The sequence below is a fragment of the Sorex araneus genome, chromosome 2 (assembly GCF_027595985.1).
Source record: "Sorex araneus isolate mSorAra2 chromosome 2, mSorAra2.pri, whole genome shotgun sequence".
NCBI lineage: Eukaryota > Metazoa > Chordata > Mammalia > Eulipotyphla > Soricidae > Sorex > Sorex araneus.
In genome coordinates this window covers 159,505,717-159,519,611 of record NC_073303.1, presented here as the reverse complement: position 1 = coordinate 159,519,611, position 13,895 = coordinate 159,505,717, and the positions used below count along the sequence as shown (strand labels likewise).

The window sequence follows — 13,895 nt, the reverse complement described above, 5'->3', positions numbered from 1 at the left end:
AGGACCGTCATTGTTACTATTTTTGGCATATCGAGTATGCCATGGGTAGCTTGCCAAACTCTGCCATATGAGCAGGATACTCTCAGTAGCTTGCTGGCTTTCTGAGAGGGACGGAGGCTTTAATACATTAATAAATTAATAAATAAATAAATACATATATATTACAAACAATAAATGTATATTATGTTCAATTAAGGCACTGAGTATATATTTTGAATAAAAAACATTTCATTCTTTTGCACACAGAAATTCAATGTTCATATAAAGAAATTGCCATTTAAAAAAATATCTAGGATATGGGGAATCTCTAAGGAGAACATTACACATGGGGATGTTTTAATCCACTTCCCTCCTCAACTCCTCACCCCAACTGAGTTCACTGTGAGTTCTTCCTGTTCTCACTACCTTGTAGTGATTATGCTGGACACACCACCCTTGTATCAGCACTCCCTCTACATCCTAGGTTTTATTTGTAGAGTTTCCCACCTGTCACACAAGAGACCAGGGTTTGATTCCCCAACGGGGAGGTGCTAACCATCACTGTCACTGTCACTGTCATCCTGTTGCTCATCAATTTGTTTGAGCGGGCACCAGTAACGTTAAAGAAAGTAGAAACCCACAGAAAAGAATGGGATTATGGAAATTTATTGATAAACTTATTTATCAATAAAATTCTCTGAAAACAAACAGTTGTTGCAACAACAACAATACATTTGCCATTTTAATTGGCTTGATAATGTTGATACACAAATGGCATTATGGAAGGTTACATAGAGTTGCATTTGTATTGTTTTGGTTGATACATTAGAAGAGAATAAACATACGTAAAAGACCTCTTTATCCTCCTTATTATATTTGAAGATCTGCATCTCTGAAAACACCTCCCTTGTATTCAACATTGACCATTGAAAAATTATATGAAAGTGTTCTATGTGAAATACACTGTCCTATAAATACATATTATGAAATATTATAAACAATTTACATCAGAAAATGAAAACAAGAAGCAGAACATTGCTAACAATCCTACAGCTTTCGTTGGGGGCTTGGTATCAAACAATAAAAACATTCAGTTTTATTGATTCTCATATGATAGTCAATGAATTGCTTATTTGTTCTAAAGAAGTTTTAGCAGTGAAATTTAGATTAATATCTCAAGCTTCCTCTAGTCATGTGGAGACATTTCTACTCATTTATTTATATGGTGTTTACTATTGCAAGTCTCCCTCCCCTAGGGAGTGGTGCATTTCAAAAGAAGTCCTTACTCTGCTTAACTAAATGCAAGAGGTTTAGAAGGGAGCTATGAGGAATCAACTATGTCTTAGTTCTAACCCATTTAGCACACAAATTCAAAAGTAAATTATGCTTCTGAAATATAAACAATCCTGTCAGCAAAAGTTAGACATGGAACTTGGTCCTTAATATTTAAAAGCTCACATGCTGTAAAACAGAGACAGGAAGAAATATAAAAGAACACTTGCTATGGATCAGATTCTGTTCTAGTGCCACATATGCAGGAGCTCATTTTATCCTCATTATTCGGCAGAATGGAGGTAGAGAGGTACAATTTATCTAGGGTCTGGAGAGATAGTGTAGAGAGTAAGCTGTTTACCTTGCACTCCGTCAACCAGTTCCTTCCCCAACCCACTTTCTAACCCCGCACTGAGCACAGCCTGATGTGCCTCACCTCTCAAAATTGGAATAAAGGTGGAAAATTTGTGATTTTGGAATTCCTAAGGCATTTGGTCTCAATGAGCAGAAAGGAGATGAAATTGCATGGAAAAAAATCTAATTTTTAAAAAATAGTGAAAAATACCTGAGCATGACTTCTTCTGACTTGGAGGAGAAACTGGTCTCACAACAATCAGGTATTTAGGTTCAGCATCTGAAATGATAATATTATTTATCAATAAAATTTTCCGAAAACAAGCAGCTGTTGCAACAGTTCACCCATGTTCTGATTCAGTGCATTCCAGGTTTAGTACTCATAAACATAGCACCTGAAAAGGCCCCAGAAATTGCAAGTTAATGTTTCCCAGGATGATTCAATCTACTGAGTGTTTAAAAAGAAAACTGAATCTAGATTTTTGAAACCACATTTTTTCAAACCAAATAGATAGGCTGGGAGATACTGTCAAGATTTTATTCCAAAGATTTTATGCCACATTTTTATCAAGACTTTTTTTTCTCTGCAACCAGACAATGTCTAATCTGTCATCCCGCTCCTCACAGAATTTTAGCCTGCTATTTCCATCAAAGAAAGAAAATGATACTTCCATAAGACACATGGATCTCATCTACTGTATGATTGCTCACTTTTGTGGGTGTGTTTATAATATTCTACCTACTTTTAAAATATCCTGCTTGCATATTTCTCAGTCTGTTATATATTCAACCAGTTATTTTCACAAAATATTTAAATGATCACAACTTTAAAAATAAAATTTATTAAGGCACTGGGACTCACTGAAGTTATTTACCAGTAACAATTACCAATGTCAACTTCCCGCCACCAATGTCTCCAATTTTCCTGCTATCCCTCAGCCTGCCTCCTTGGCAGGCCCCACATTGTAAGTTTGAATTGTAGTTTGGATCTCATTTCATGCTTACAGTGTTTTGGTTCTGTGGTTCAGATATATAGACATACCACAGCTCTATGCTGCCAATGCATCTAAAATCATTACCTACTGTTCTGTTCCCTCCCATCTGACTCTTCATGCCTCCACCCTTAGATTCTTTCCTTCTACCCCCAGTTCCATAATTTAGGGGAAAGAATAATTTAGAAATTATTTGATGCCTTGATGCCTTGTATTCCCTCAGTCAGAACCTTTTATTTTGGGACCACACTCAACCAGTGCTCAGGGTTTACTCCTGGCTCTGTGCTCAGGCGGTACTTAGGAGACCATATATGGTGCAGGGACCAAACTCAAGTTGTCTCCATGCAAGGCAAGCATATAACTTCTGTACAACCCACTGTACTATCTCTCTGCCTCAATTTTGGTTGGTATAATTTCATCTAAAATATACCAATGGAAAATGAGCTTTTAAAAGATTGCTTAGTTTTTTTTGGGGGGGGTCACACCCAGCGATTCTCAGGGGTTACTCCTGGCTTTACACTCAGGAATTACTCCTGGCGGTGCTTGGTAGACCATATGGGATGCTTAGGATCAAACCTGGTTCAGCCGTGTGCAAGTCAAACGCCCTACCCGCTGTGCTATTGCTCCGGCCCCAGATTGTTTAGTTTTTAAGTAAAATGATTTTTAAGCAATCAGTTTGTGATAACAGTTATGGGCTAATCATGTATTTTTTAAAATTTATTTTTTAATTGAGTCACTGTGAGAACAGTTACAGGGCTTTTAGGATCAAGTCTGAGTCATACTATGCTCAAACACCCATCCCTTCACCAGTGCACATATTCCACCACCAAAAACCCCAGCATATCCCCATCCCACTCCCCCCTGCCTGTGTGGCAGATGAATTTCTCTTTACTCTTTTCTTACTTTGATTACATTCAATTTTCGACAGGAAACTCACTCTCATTTTTTGGAGTTTTTCTCCCCACAGTCAGACCTGTTGGAATGGCATCATTAGATTGTATGTTTTCTAAGTACCTTTTTAATTGATATTTATAAAATACTTTGATATTTATATGCTTTCTTTTGTAGATATGCATTCATATATATATAAGCCAAATTCATGTGGAGCATACAAAAGAGTGTTTTATAGCAATTCTACTGAATTATTTGATGGACATTAATTACAAATTTTCTTTAGTAGCTTTGAATCCTAAAACTCATCCAGGAAAAATTTCATTTGAAAGCTGTAGTCAACCAGATGTCACTCCTACATGTTCAGACAGAACTCACATATATGTTTTGATTTTTCCTTCAAAGTCTCCCCCTGTGAGTTTAGAACCGTGGATTTCACTGCCTAAAGCTTTTCCAAGTTAACATAATTTGCGGCCAGAGATAATCTGGCAATCATTCACTTTCAATAACTCAAGCCTTTCTCTTTTTCAGAACACCCCACACAGTGCTGTTTGCTACAACCTGCCACAATAATTACACGACAGAAAATAAACTAACTAATCAAAAATTCAGAGCCATTCTCAGAGTTCTGTCTACTTATCATTTCAGTGCTTCATGACCAAAACACTGGTAAAGAATTTATTAGGGGGACTGGAGCAATAATACAGTGGGTAGGGTGTTTGCCTTGCATGCAGCCGACCCAGGGTTCAATTCCCAGCATCCCATATGGTCCCATGAGCACCGCGGGGAGTAATTCCTAAGTGCAAAGCCAGGACTAAACCCTGTGCACCACCAGGTGTGACCCCAAAATTAAAAAAAAAACATTTATTAGGTATAGAATGCTCTTGTGACTGATGTTAGTGGTGTTTATCGGGACTTATCCAAAAATGCTTAAACTTGGGACTGGGGAGATAACTCAGGCAGTAGTAGATCACCTACCTAGCATGTGTGCCAGGTCCTAAGTGATATCTCTGGCACCACACATTCACCTACACCCAATTCATTCATAACCACCAGGCACAGTCCTGGTACTCCCAGCACTGCTAGTATGGCCCCTAAAAAATGAATCTAAATGAGTTTATTACTAGGAATATCATAACCATTTTCCTAATTTCACTGGGAATATAGGGCAATATAAGTGCAGCAGGAAAGTTAGGACCAGAAGTAAAAAACTACAGGTAAGATCCATTCTAGGAGCTGAACAAAAACTTATAATTTATGACCAGAACAGAATAGAGAAGCAAGACCAATCTGGTTGCTTGAGCAGAAACAGAAACAGGGTCACAGGAACAATTAGTAAATGTCTATAGGGAACTTAAAATTAAATAGTCACTGATTATACCACTCATTATATATGTTAGTAAGCATTGGGTCTATTAGATAAAAAAAAATCCTATAAAATTGATGCACCCTGTTTCTAACCTGTATAATCTCCTTGTGAATGGCATTCATGACCTGACTCATTTGTGACAATAGGTTGATTCCACATGTGTAATAAAACTGGATGCCTGTCTAATACATCTCAGAGGTTATATGGTTTTTGGTCATATTTCTCTAATATGAGTATTAAACAATACTATTGGAGAACCTTATACTCAAAATTCATTTCTTAGAGAGAGATAGACATAGAAAGATCGCACTCATCTGTGGAATATAAAATAACAGAGTGGGAGACTAACACCCAAGAATTGTAGAGATAAAGATTAGGAGGTCTGCCCCACCGCTGGAAACTGGCCTCACATGCTGGGGGAAAAGGCAGCTGAGATAGAGAAGGGAACACCAAGAAGAGGATGTTGGGAAGACCCATTCAGGTTGGAAGATGCGAACTGAAAGTAGACTATAGACCAAACATGATAGCCACTCAATACCTCTATTGCAAACTACAACACCCAAAAGGAGAGAGAACAAAAGGGAATGCGTTGCCACAGAGGCAGGGTGGGGTGGTGGGAGATGGGATGGGGGTGGTAAGAGGGATACTGGGGTCATTGGTGGAGGAGAATGGGCACTGGTGGAGGGATAGGTAAAGAATCACTATGAGTGAAATGCAAACACAAAAGTTCATAAGTTTATAACTGTACATCACAGTGATTCACTAATAAAAATTTCTTTTAAAAAAGACAATACTCTAGAGAGGACCAGAAGTGTCTAGAGAGGAAGGGTGCTGGGAATTCTGAGTGGCAAATGTGCCTGTTTTGTGAGCCTGAGGCCATGAGTTTGATCACAACGCAGGCATGTGCCAAGTGGGGGTCTAAAAGCTCTGCTGTTTGGGACTCTTAGTATCATAAAAGTATGGTCTCCTGTGAACCACACTGTGTGTGTGAGCGCTCAAATGAAACCATGCTATCCCCCATGAGCAGCACAATTAAATGTATGAGAATACCATGGCAGGGTTGTGAACCCTGGTATGCAAGTATGTGTGTAAGTACCACAATCAAGCATGTATATAATTCCACTTACTACAACAATATTAGGGAGAGGAGAGGGGAAGATTAACAATATGAAAACTAAAGAGAAACTGTGAAAGAAAGGATAAAACAACTTTTCATTTTAGCTCCTTGAGTGCATTTTCCCCTCTCCCTTGAGCCAAGACCCCTGCATTCTTATTTTGCATTCAGCCCTATAAGTGATGTGGCTATATTAATCAAGTGCCCCAAATCCTGTTAATAAAATGCTGGAAAAACTTTGTATAAAAGTTATTCATTCCCATTTTTTTTAGGTTGTTCACACTATGGCAGTCTCTTAAAGCTGGCTTTTTTTTTTTTATTACTTCCTTCCTTGATACATGCTACTTTAATTATGGCTCAGTGGGTTTTTTAAAGGGCTGAAACATCAGAAAAATAAGTAGAATCCAGTGAGAGTGCCATAATCCAATACATATGTTATGTGAGCAACTTAAAAATAATTTTTTGTTATGATCACAGCCATGTTGCATAAAGCTTAAGCTGTTAGAACCAGTCATAAATTAGAACAGATGTCAGAATCGGGGTTCATATGCTGGCTCTCACAGCTCATTAAAACTTCCAACATTCATGTATTTCAGTAGTCTTTGTATTTCACTGGGGACTCAAGTGGAAAAATAAAACTAAAAAGCAAGACTTATATTTTGCATGATGAAATATTGTGGATTTGAAGCAACCTGGGAGTATACCCACTGTCATCTGATGAGAACATATACATTTCCAGCCTGGCAACATATATACAAAGTATATGCTTTATTCATTTACAGAATTTGTAAGTGCCAAGTGTCAATTTAGGAAAATGAGTGTAGATAGACTTATTTGAAAAGAATTTCTATTTAAAAAATAAAGTGCTATACAAAGTTTTGCCCAGTTAAATCTGGTTTACTAAAAATTTTTAAATGTCCTGTGGCAGAGAATAGGACATCTGTTTAGGAACCCTACAAATAAAGTCATCCATGAAGTACTAGATTTGGATGCAATGGAAATAATCGCATGTGCTGTTGACAAAAGTGAATTCTCATGATTTGCCTCTGTTCCCATTAGAGGACACATTAGGATTAGAAGTCACACTGCTTAAGGACACTGTCATAATGATGCCTCTTGTCATTCGCACTTTCACAAAATAAACATAAGTGAACATGATACTGGGCTGAAGTGATAGCACAGTGGGTAGGGTGTTTGCCTTGCACGTGGCCGACCCAGGTTTGATTCCTCCATCCCTCTCAGGGAGCCCAGCAAGCTACCAAGAGTATCCCACCCACACAGCAGAGCCTGGCAAGCTACCCGTGGTGTATTATATATGCCAAAAAACAGCAACAAGTCCCACAATGAAGACGTTACTGGTGCCCGCTCGAGCAAATCTATGAGCAATGGGACGACAGTGCTACAGTGCTACAGTTAACTTGATCCTAAAGGAAATCAAGTAAGGAGCCTGGGAAATAAAATTAATCATCATTGTAAAGTTTCTTAACCAACTGTCATACTAAATTTATGGAAATAAGATGATAGACTCTAAAACCTGGAATCAGCTCAGCTATTTGACTGTACAAGACAAAATATTTAACATCTGCACACCTCAGTTTCCCAACTCCAGGGTGGGAAAAACCATAGGTAGCCTCCTGAACTTCTTGGTAATGTTCAGCTGTGGCTGTGCCTAGCACACAAAAAATGCTAAGTCAGTATTAATTATCATGATGATGACCTCTTAAAGCTGGGTTGTATCCTAGAAAGTCCCAAAGGCCTTGTCAGAGGAAAAAAATGTTGAACAATTCCATTTTATTGAGATAACATTGATTCACATGATTGCTTCTGTGCATATACACACTTTATACACACACACACACACACACACACATACACTTTAGGTGCTCAATTTTACTTTCCAAATGTTACCACATCACATCACACCCATGGGCAAAGCATAAGCATTCTTCCAGTCCATGGTCTACTCCTTTATATGACTCAATAGAAGGGCAAGTATTATAGATTGTAAAGTGCAAATATTTTCATGAAAAAGAAAGTTACAGATTGCATTGACCAAGATTCTCCTTAAGAACACAACAAATGTGATCTACACATCGCAATCAAGTGTGTGTGATCTCCTCAACCAAACTTGTGTGTACTCCAGTGAAATATGCAGCCCTCAATCATTTCAACAGCACCAACAACTACAGGCAAAATCCTTATTTGTCTCCATGGGGAAGGGAAACGCCACCCTCTGAGTCCTTAGAGAGAGAAGCAAGTTTTCCTATTGCACGTCTGAGGCAGCTAGAACCTTAGAAATGCTTGTGAGGTGGGAAGAGTATCTTGAGTTGCTATTCTAGAAACTCAAGTTTCTAGTTTCTATTCTAGAAACTTTAGTTGCTAGCTAAAAACACAGGTAGGAGAACCCTAGTCACTGAGCTAAAGTGTTGACCAGAGGAGCAGACACGTCTGAACAATTGTGCCAGGCTTTTGACCAGTAGGCAATTGATCTGATGGCATAGGCCCATCACACAATGGAGTTCAATGAAGGGGAAATAGCATAATGAAATACAGCCCAGCACTCTCCCATTGTGTGAAGAAATTAGATGGATCTTCATGCCTGATCTTCATTGTGTTAATGGGTCCAGCTTCACGTCTCCTAAATGAACTGTCATTACTTATCAAATTCACACTCCTACATTTACACTTTCTGTCACTGGGAGAAGACAGAAAAGGAAAAGAGCAACTCTTAGTCTATTCCCTCAGAGACCCCAAGGGGACAAACTACAAGTATTCACCATCAGCAAAATAGGAATGCAGCAAGCATAGAAACAAACTAAATTCAATTAGTAAAATAAGTAACACAGAAGGCTCAGACAGCACCAGTTGGCTCTATAAATCTTCAGAATGACGTTAATGATACCATGGTGAGAATGCCTTTTTAAAGAGCGCAAAGACACAACGGCACAGTTTTCAGATAAGCACAAGAAAGTATGAGAGACAAAACTAGAAAATTACACTCAGGAATGACAGAAATAAAGAGCATAGTAGGTAACATATACTCCTTTAAAAAACTCAACAGAAGCCTTGAGGTGCAGAATAGCAGCAGCTAAAAGATAGACGAGCTCCAAGATGACATGGAGTGAGCGATTCTCTGGAAAACAACAGAAGATGGAAAAGAGGCTGAAAACAAGTGAACGCACCAGAGAACTATGGGATGAGTTCATGAGAACAATATAATAATCTCGGACGTCTCTGAAGAATAGGAAGATGAATTTGGTGAAGATAAGAATTCCCAGAATTGAGGAATACAAGCATCCAGATCCAAAAGGCCTGAAGAGTATCAGCAAAAATAGACTCAAAGAGAAAAACTCCAAGAGACATTGTTCAGAATAATAAAAGATATTGATGACAAAGACATTGGAGAATATTGAAGCGGCAAGACCAAGAAAGGAATTTTCAAAATATAGCTCATAAGATTCACAGCAGATCTATCTAATGAGACTCTTTGAATCTGAAGAAATTGGAAGGATATGGTACAAAAACTGAAGGAAATAAACACCTCACCAAGAATGTTCTATCCAGGTAGATTTAGATTTGAAGGGATGACACAGAGCTTCAGGCATTGGCAACAGCTTAGGGAATTCATGCCTTAAAGCCAGTTTTACAAGAAGCATTAAAAAGCTTCTTTAAACAACAGGACAAATTTCCAAGCATGTAGCACTGAGTATGACATCTACTCTTGGTGCTTATGGTTGCCTGCTATTTGAATAAGGAAGATTTGTGTACTCCTAGCTTACTGAGAGATTTTACCTGTTTTCAATAACAAATCAATGTTTCATTTATATTGAATGTTCTGTCTGATGAGGGGTTTTGTTTTTGTTTTTTTTTTTGCATCCATAGAAACTGCCATTACAATCTTTTACTCATTAATTCAGACATGTAAGCAGTAGTCGTAATATATTTTCTAACACAAAGCTGATAATACATCCCCTTCTTTGGATAAAACTTTCTTAAGACTTTTTTATTTAAAAAGTTTTAAATTGAGATTCTGTGGCTTTCATGTTATGTGTGCTCAGTTCTTCCATTATGTTGCCTTTGGGCCTTTGTGGCTACCTTGCTGTGTGCCTTTAGTGTCACATATGGGAGAGATCTTTCTGTATCCATTCCTTTCCTTCGTACCGATGTTACTTGGCATGAGTATAATATCCTCTAACTCCATTATTGTTGCTGCAAGTTATATGATTCTGTTTTATTCTTAGAACTGTATATTTCATTGTGTATATATACCACAACTTCTTGATCCACTCCTCTGTACTTGGGCATTTGTATGGTTTCCGTATCTTGGCTATTGCACTAAGTGCAACAATGAACATAGGTGTGCAAATATGCTTTCAAATTAATGTTTTTGTAATTTGAGGACAGATGCCAAGAAGTGGGTCATATGTTCTATTCCTATTTGGGATAAAACACACTTTTATACTTTTATAGTCCAATCACATTTTCCCCTTAAAATTTTCTTAATTCTCTTTACTCTAACTAAATTTTGCATTTGTAGGATTTACCTATTTCATGTAAATTTTCAAATGTATTAACATAGGATTATTCATAAAATTGTATTTTAAAATTTATATTGATATTATAAATTAATTTTTAATTATAGAAACCTTAATGTATACATAAAAATAAAAATACACCGTTGAAAAAACTTATGCTAGAAACTTTACAATTTACTTATAATTTTGTGGATTTTCAGTAGTTTAGCTTACCTATCTCTAAATGTAGGTGTCACCATTTTACAGAATAAGAAAAAAAAATCTCTTCTATATGTGAGGTTAAAAAAAAAGTAAGGAAACAACAAATGGTAAAAGTCAAAAGAGCTGGAAAAATTTTGTTCATAGAATTGACTTTACATGGGAGAGGTGCTTGGGAGGAGTTCTTGGGACACTGGTGGAGGAAATTAGACTCTCTAGTAATGGGTAGAATGCCTTTGATTCTGTTGAGACTGAAGCGGTCATCAAAGCTGTAGTCAAACAGGGCGTTCAAACTCAGTACATCAGGATCCTCCGAGAGCTGTATTGTGGATTCACCACCAGGATCTCACCATTCTACAAGGAAGTGATCAGCAACGTAAAGAGAGGGGTTTGGCAGGGTGACACCATCTCATCAAAACTCTTCAGTGCCACCCTCAAAAATGTCATGTGATGACTGGAATGGGAAGGAATGGGAGTGAAGATAGACGGTTGGCAACTACACCACCTCTGCTTCGTTGATGACATCGTTCTAATATCACCAAACATTAGCCAAGTGGCACGAATGCTGGTCAACTTTGATCACAAGTGTGGAAAGGTCGGACTGCAGCTGAATCTCATGAAGACAATGTTCATGAAAAACAGACTAGTTCCTGATGTTCCACTTGCTCTCAATGGAACGAACATCTCCGAATGCAGCAGCTATGTGTACCTGGAACTCAATATGAGGAATGACTTGTTGCCAGAACTGTGAGGAGGAAGAGAGCAGCGTGGAATGCCTTCAAGAGCGTCAAAGAAGTGCTTAAGATGACGAAGAACCTCTAGTTCCTGGTACATCTTTTCGATTCCACCATTCTTCCAGCACTAACATATGCCTCAGAGACCTGGGCCCTACACAAAGAGGATGAGAATGCTATTCGGGTCACCCAAAGAGGAATTAAAAGAGCTATGCTTGGAATATCATGCTTCACTCAAGCGAGAGAAGGAATCCGGAGTTTCGACCTCCATTGACGATGAAGGATCAGGTATGCTGTCTCGTTTGCCAAGGTATCGAAAAGCAGATAGGCTGGACACAGTAATGCAATTTAGAGATGACCACTGGACTAGAGCTGTTACCAACTGGATTCCACAGGATGTCAAAAGACCACGTGGCTGACAATCTACAAGATGGTTGGACTTCATCAAGACCCTGAATGAATGGTTTGAGACTCTTCGTGTTCCTGGAGCGAGCAGATGCCATTGGCCTACACTAGCATGCGACAGGGACGAATGGAGATGTTACTGGCTCCTGCTTGAGCAAATCGATGAACAATGGGACGACAGGTGATACAGGTGATACAGTGATGGGTATGATATTAGAATAATGAATGCATGAATAATATAATTAGCAGTACTATAAATCTAGGTATTTCAATAAAAATGGCTTAAAAATCTCATTAATAAATAAGGACAATGGTTGAGGGTCTTTGTGTTATGAAGATGCAGTGACTTTATACATCAAATTCATAAGCACTAACACTATTATAGCCATGTTATATAAACTTCAATAACAATTTTAAATGAAATATAATATCGCTCATAAAATATGAAATTTATGTGTCAATGAGTCAGAGGAAGATTTCTCAGTAAGTACAAAAGCTCTAAGGAATATGCAAACAGTATCATTTACTTAGCAATCTTATTTTTTAAAAAATGATAAAATTGTGGTTTGATTTACATTTAAATGTGTGTTAGTATTTGATGGACAAAAAGATTTTTTATTAGAAGTCATCATGGCACATATCAAGATTGCCTAATAAAAATCAAATCATCCACAAAGATCTATGTTCACGTACATTTCCACAGAGAAGTATCAGTTCTTTATATCTGCAAGCATCCACATGCCATTTTTTGCTATAAGCTGACTGAAGTGGGTATAGACTCAATTTAAGTGTTCCCTTTAGCTCTTAATATTTGGCAGACATAATAAGTACTTGTTTCACCAACATTGAGTAATGTATGTTTGAAAAATACCCTTGAAAAACATTCTTGTCAAGTTCAGGCAGAGAATTCTACTCACTCATTAGATAGCTCAAGGGGGAAAGAATGTAAGACTTCAGAGAAATAGCACAAGGGTAAAGCACCTGTCTTGCACCATCCAATGTGGTTTTGATCCTGGGCACTATCTATGGCTCCCCCCCCCCCGACCCAAGCACCGCCAGGAGTGATCCTTGAGCACAGAACCAGGAGTAAGCCCTGAGCACTGGTCGGGGAAGAAGGGGAGATAAAGGAGGAGAAAGAAGGAGGGAGGCAGAGAGAGAAGGAAGAAGGGAGGAAGGGAGAGAGAGAGAGAGAGAGAGAGAGAGAGAGAGAGAGAGAGAGAGAGAGAGAGAGAGAGAGAATCTGAGATTGGCCTCATGAGGGTTATCAAATAGCTCCAGCTGGAATCTTAGCTCAGTTCTGTATGAGCTGCTTTTGCTGGTGCTGTGAACATTACTCCCTTGCCAGTTCACCCATGTAAGTGGGTGGGGGAAAGAGGGAAGCCTCACAGAGAAAGAGATGCAGTCCGGTAGGAGTTGGAATATAAAACGACAGTAACGGTCTCATTTATTTCTTTAAAAACATCACCTTGGGGGGTTGGAGAGATAGTACAACAGGTAAGCTTTTTGTGTTGCATGCAGTCCACCACGAATTTGATCCTGGCACCCAATATGGTCCCTGAGCACTGCCAGGAATGAGTCCCTGGGTGCAGAACCAGGAGTCAGGAAGATTAGTGTCCCTCCTGGAAAAACATTAGTGGAGTATTTTTCTAGAAAAAAAACTACCATTTTTGGAGGGGAGATTCCATTCCCACCTTTCATATTACCCCAATGTATCTGGTTATTTGCATTCCTGTGGTTCTTGTATCTATTCTGGAATATCTCTTTGTGTCACTGTCCCAAGTTAACCCTGTATCACTGTCAAGTGCTGACAAATTCTTTTCTTTATACTGAAAATATTTAATAAATTGTCTTTTCCTGCCCACCTGCCCTAACACTCAGTACATAGCTTTCCTAGTTTAGTAAACCTGTTGTACATTAACATTGTTGACTTAATTGCTTCATTTTTTTCTTGCCTATGTTTCATATGTGCAAAATTTCATGTAGGGTGTTGTCTGTGAAATGCTTCAATGTTTGGCAAGAGGTTGATTTTGAAGGAGAGCTTGTACAACAAGT

The 13,895-nt window shown here is 38.4% G+C and overlaps 1 protein-coding gene across 1 annotated transcript in view; it reads right to left on the bottom strand.

Annotated features, from left to right (window-relative positions):
* ABI3BP (ABI family member 3 binding protein) overlaps positions 1-13,895 on the bottom strand; it is a 235,619-nt gene that overhangs the window by 146,527 nt on the left and 75,197 nt on the right. The window contains exon 3 of the mRNA XM_055127020.1: positions 1,817-1,885. Within this exon, the coding sequence (XP_054982995.1) occupies positions 1,817-1,885 (69 nt within the window). The remainder of the gene's footprint in view (positions 1-1,816; positions 1,886-13,895) is intronic.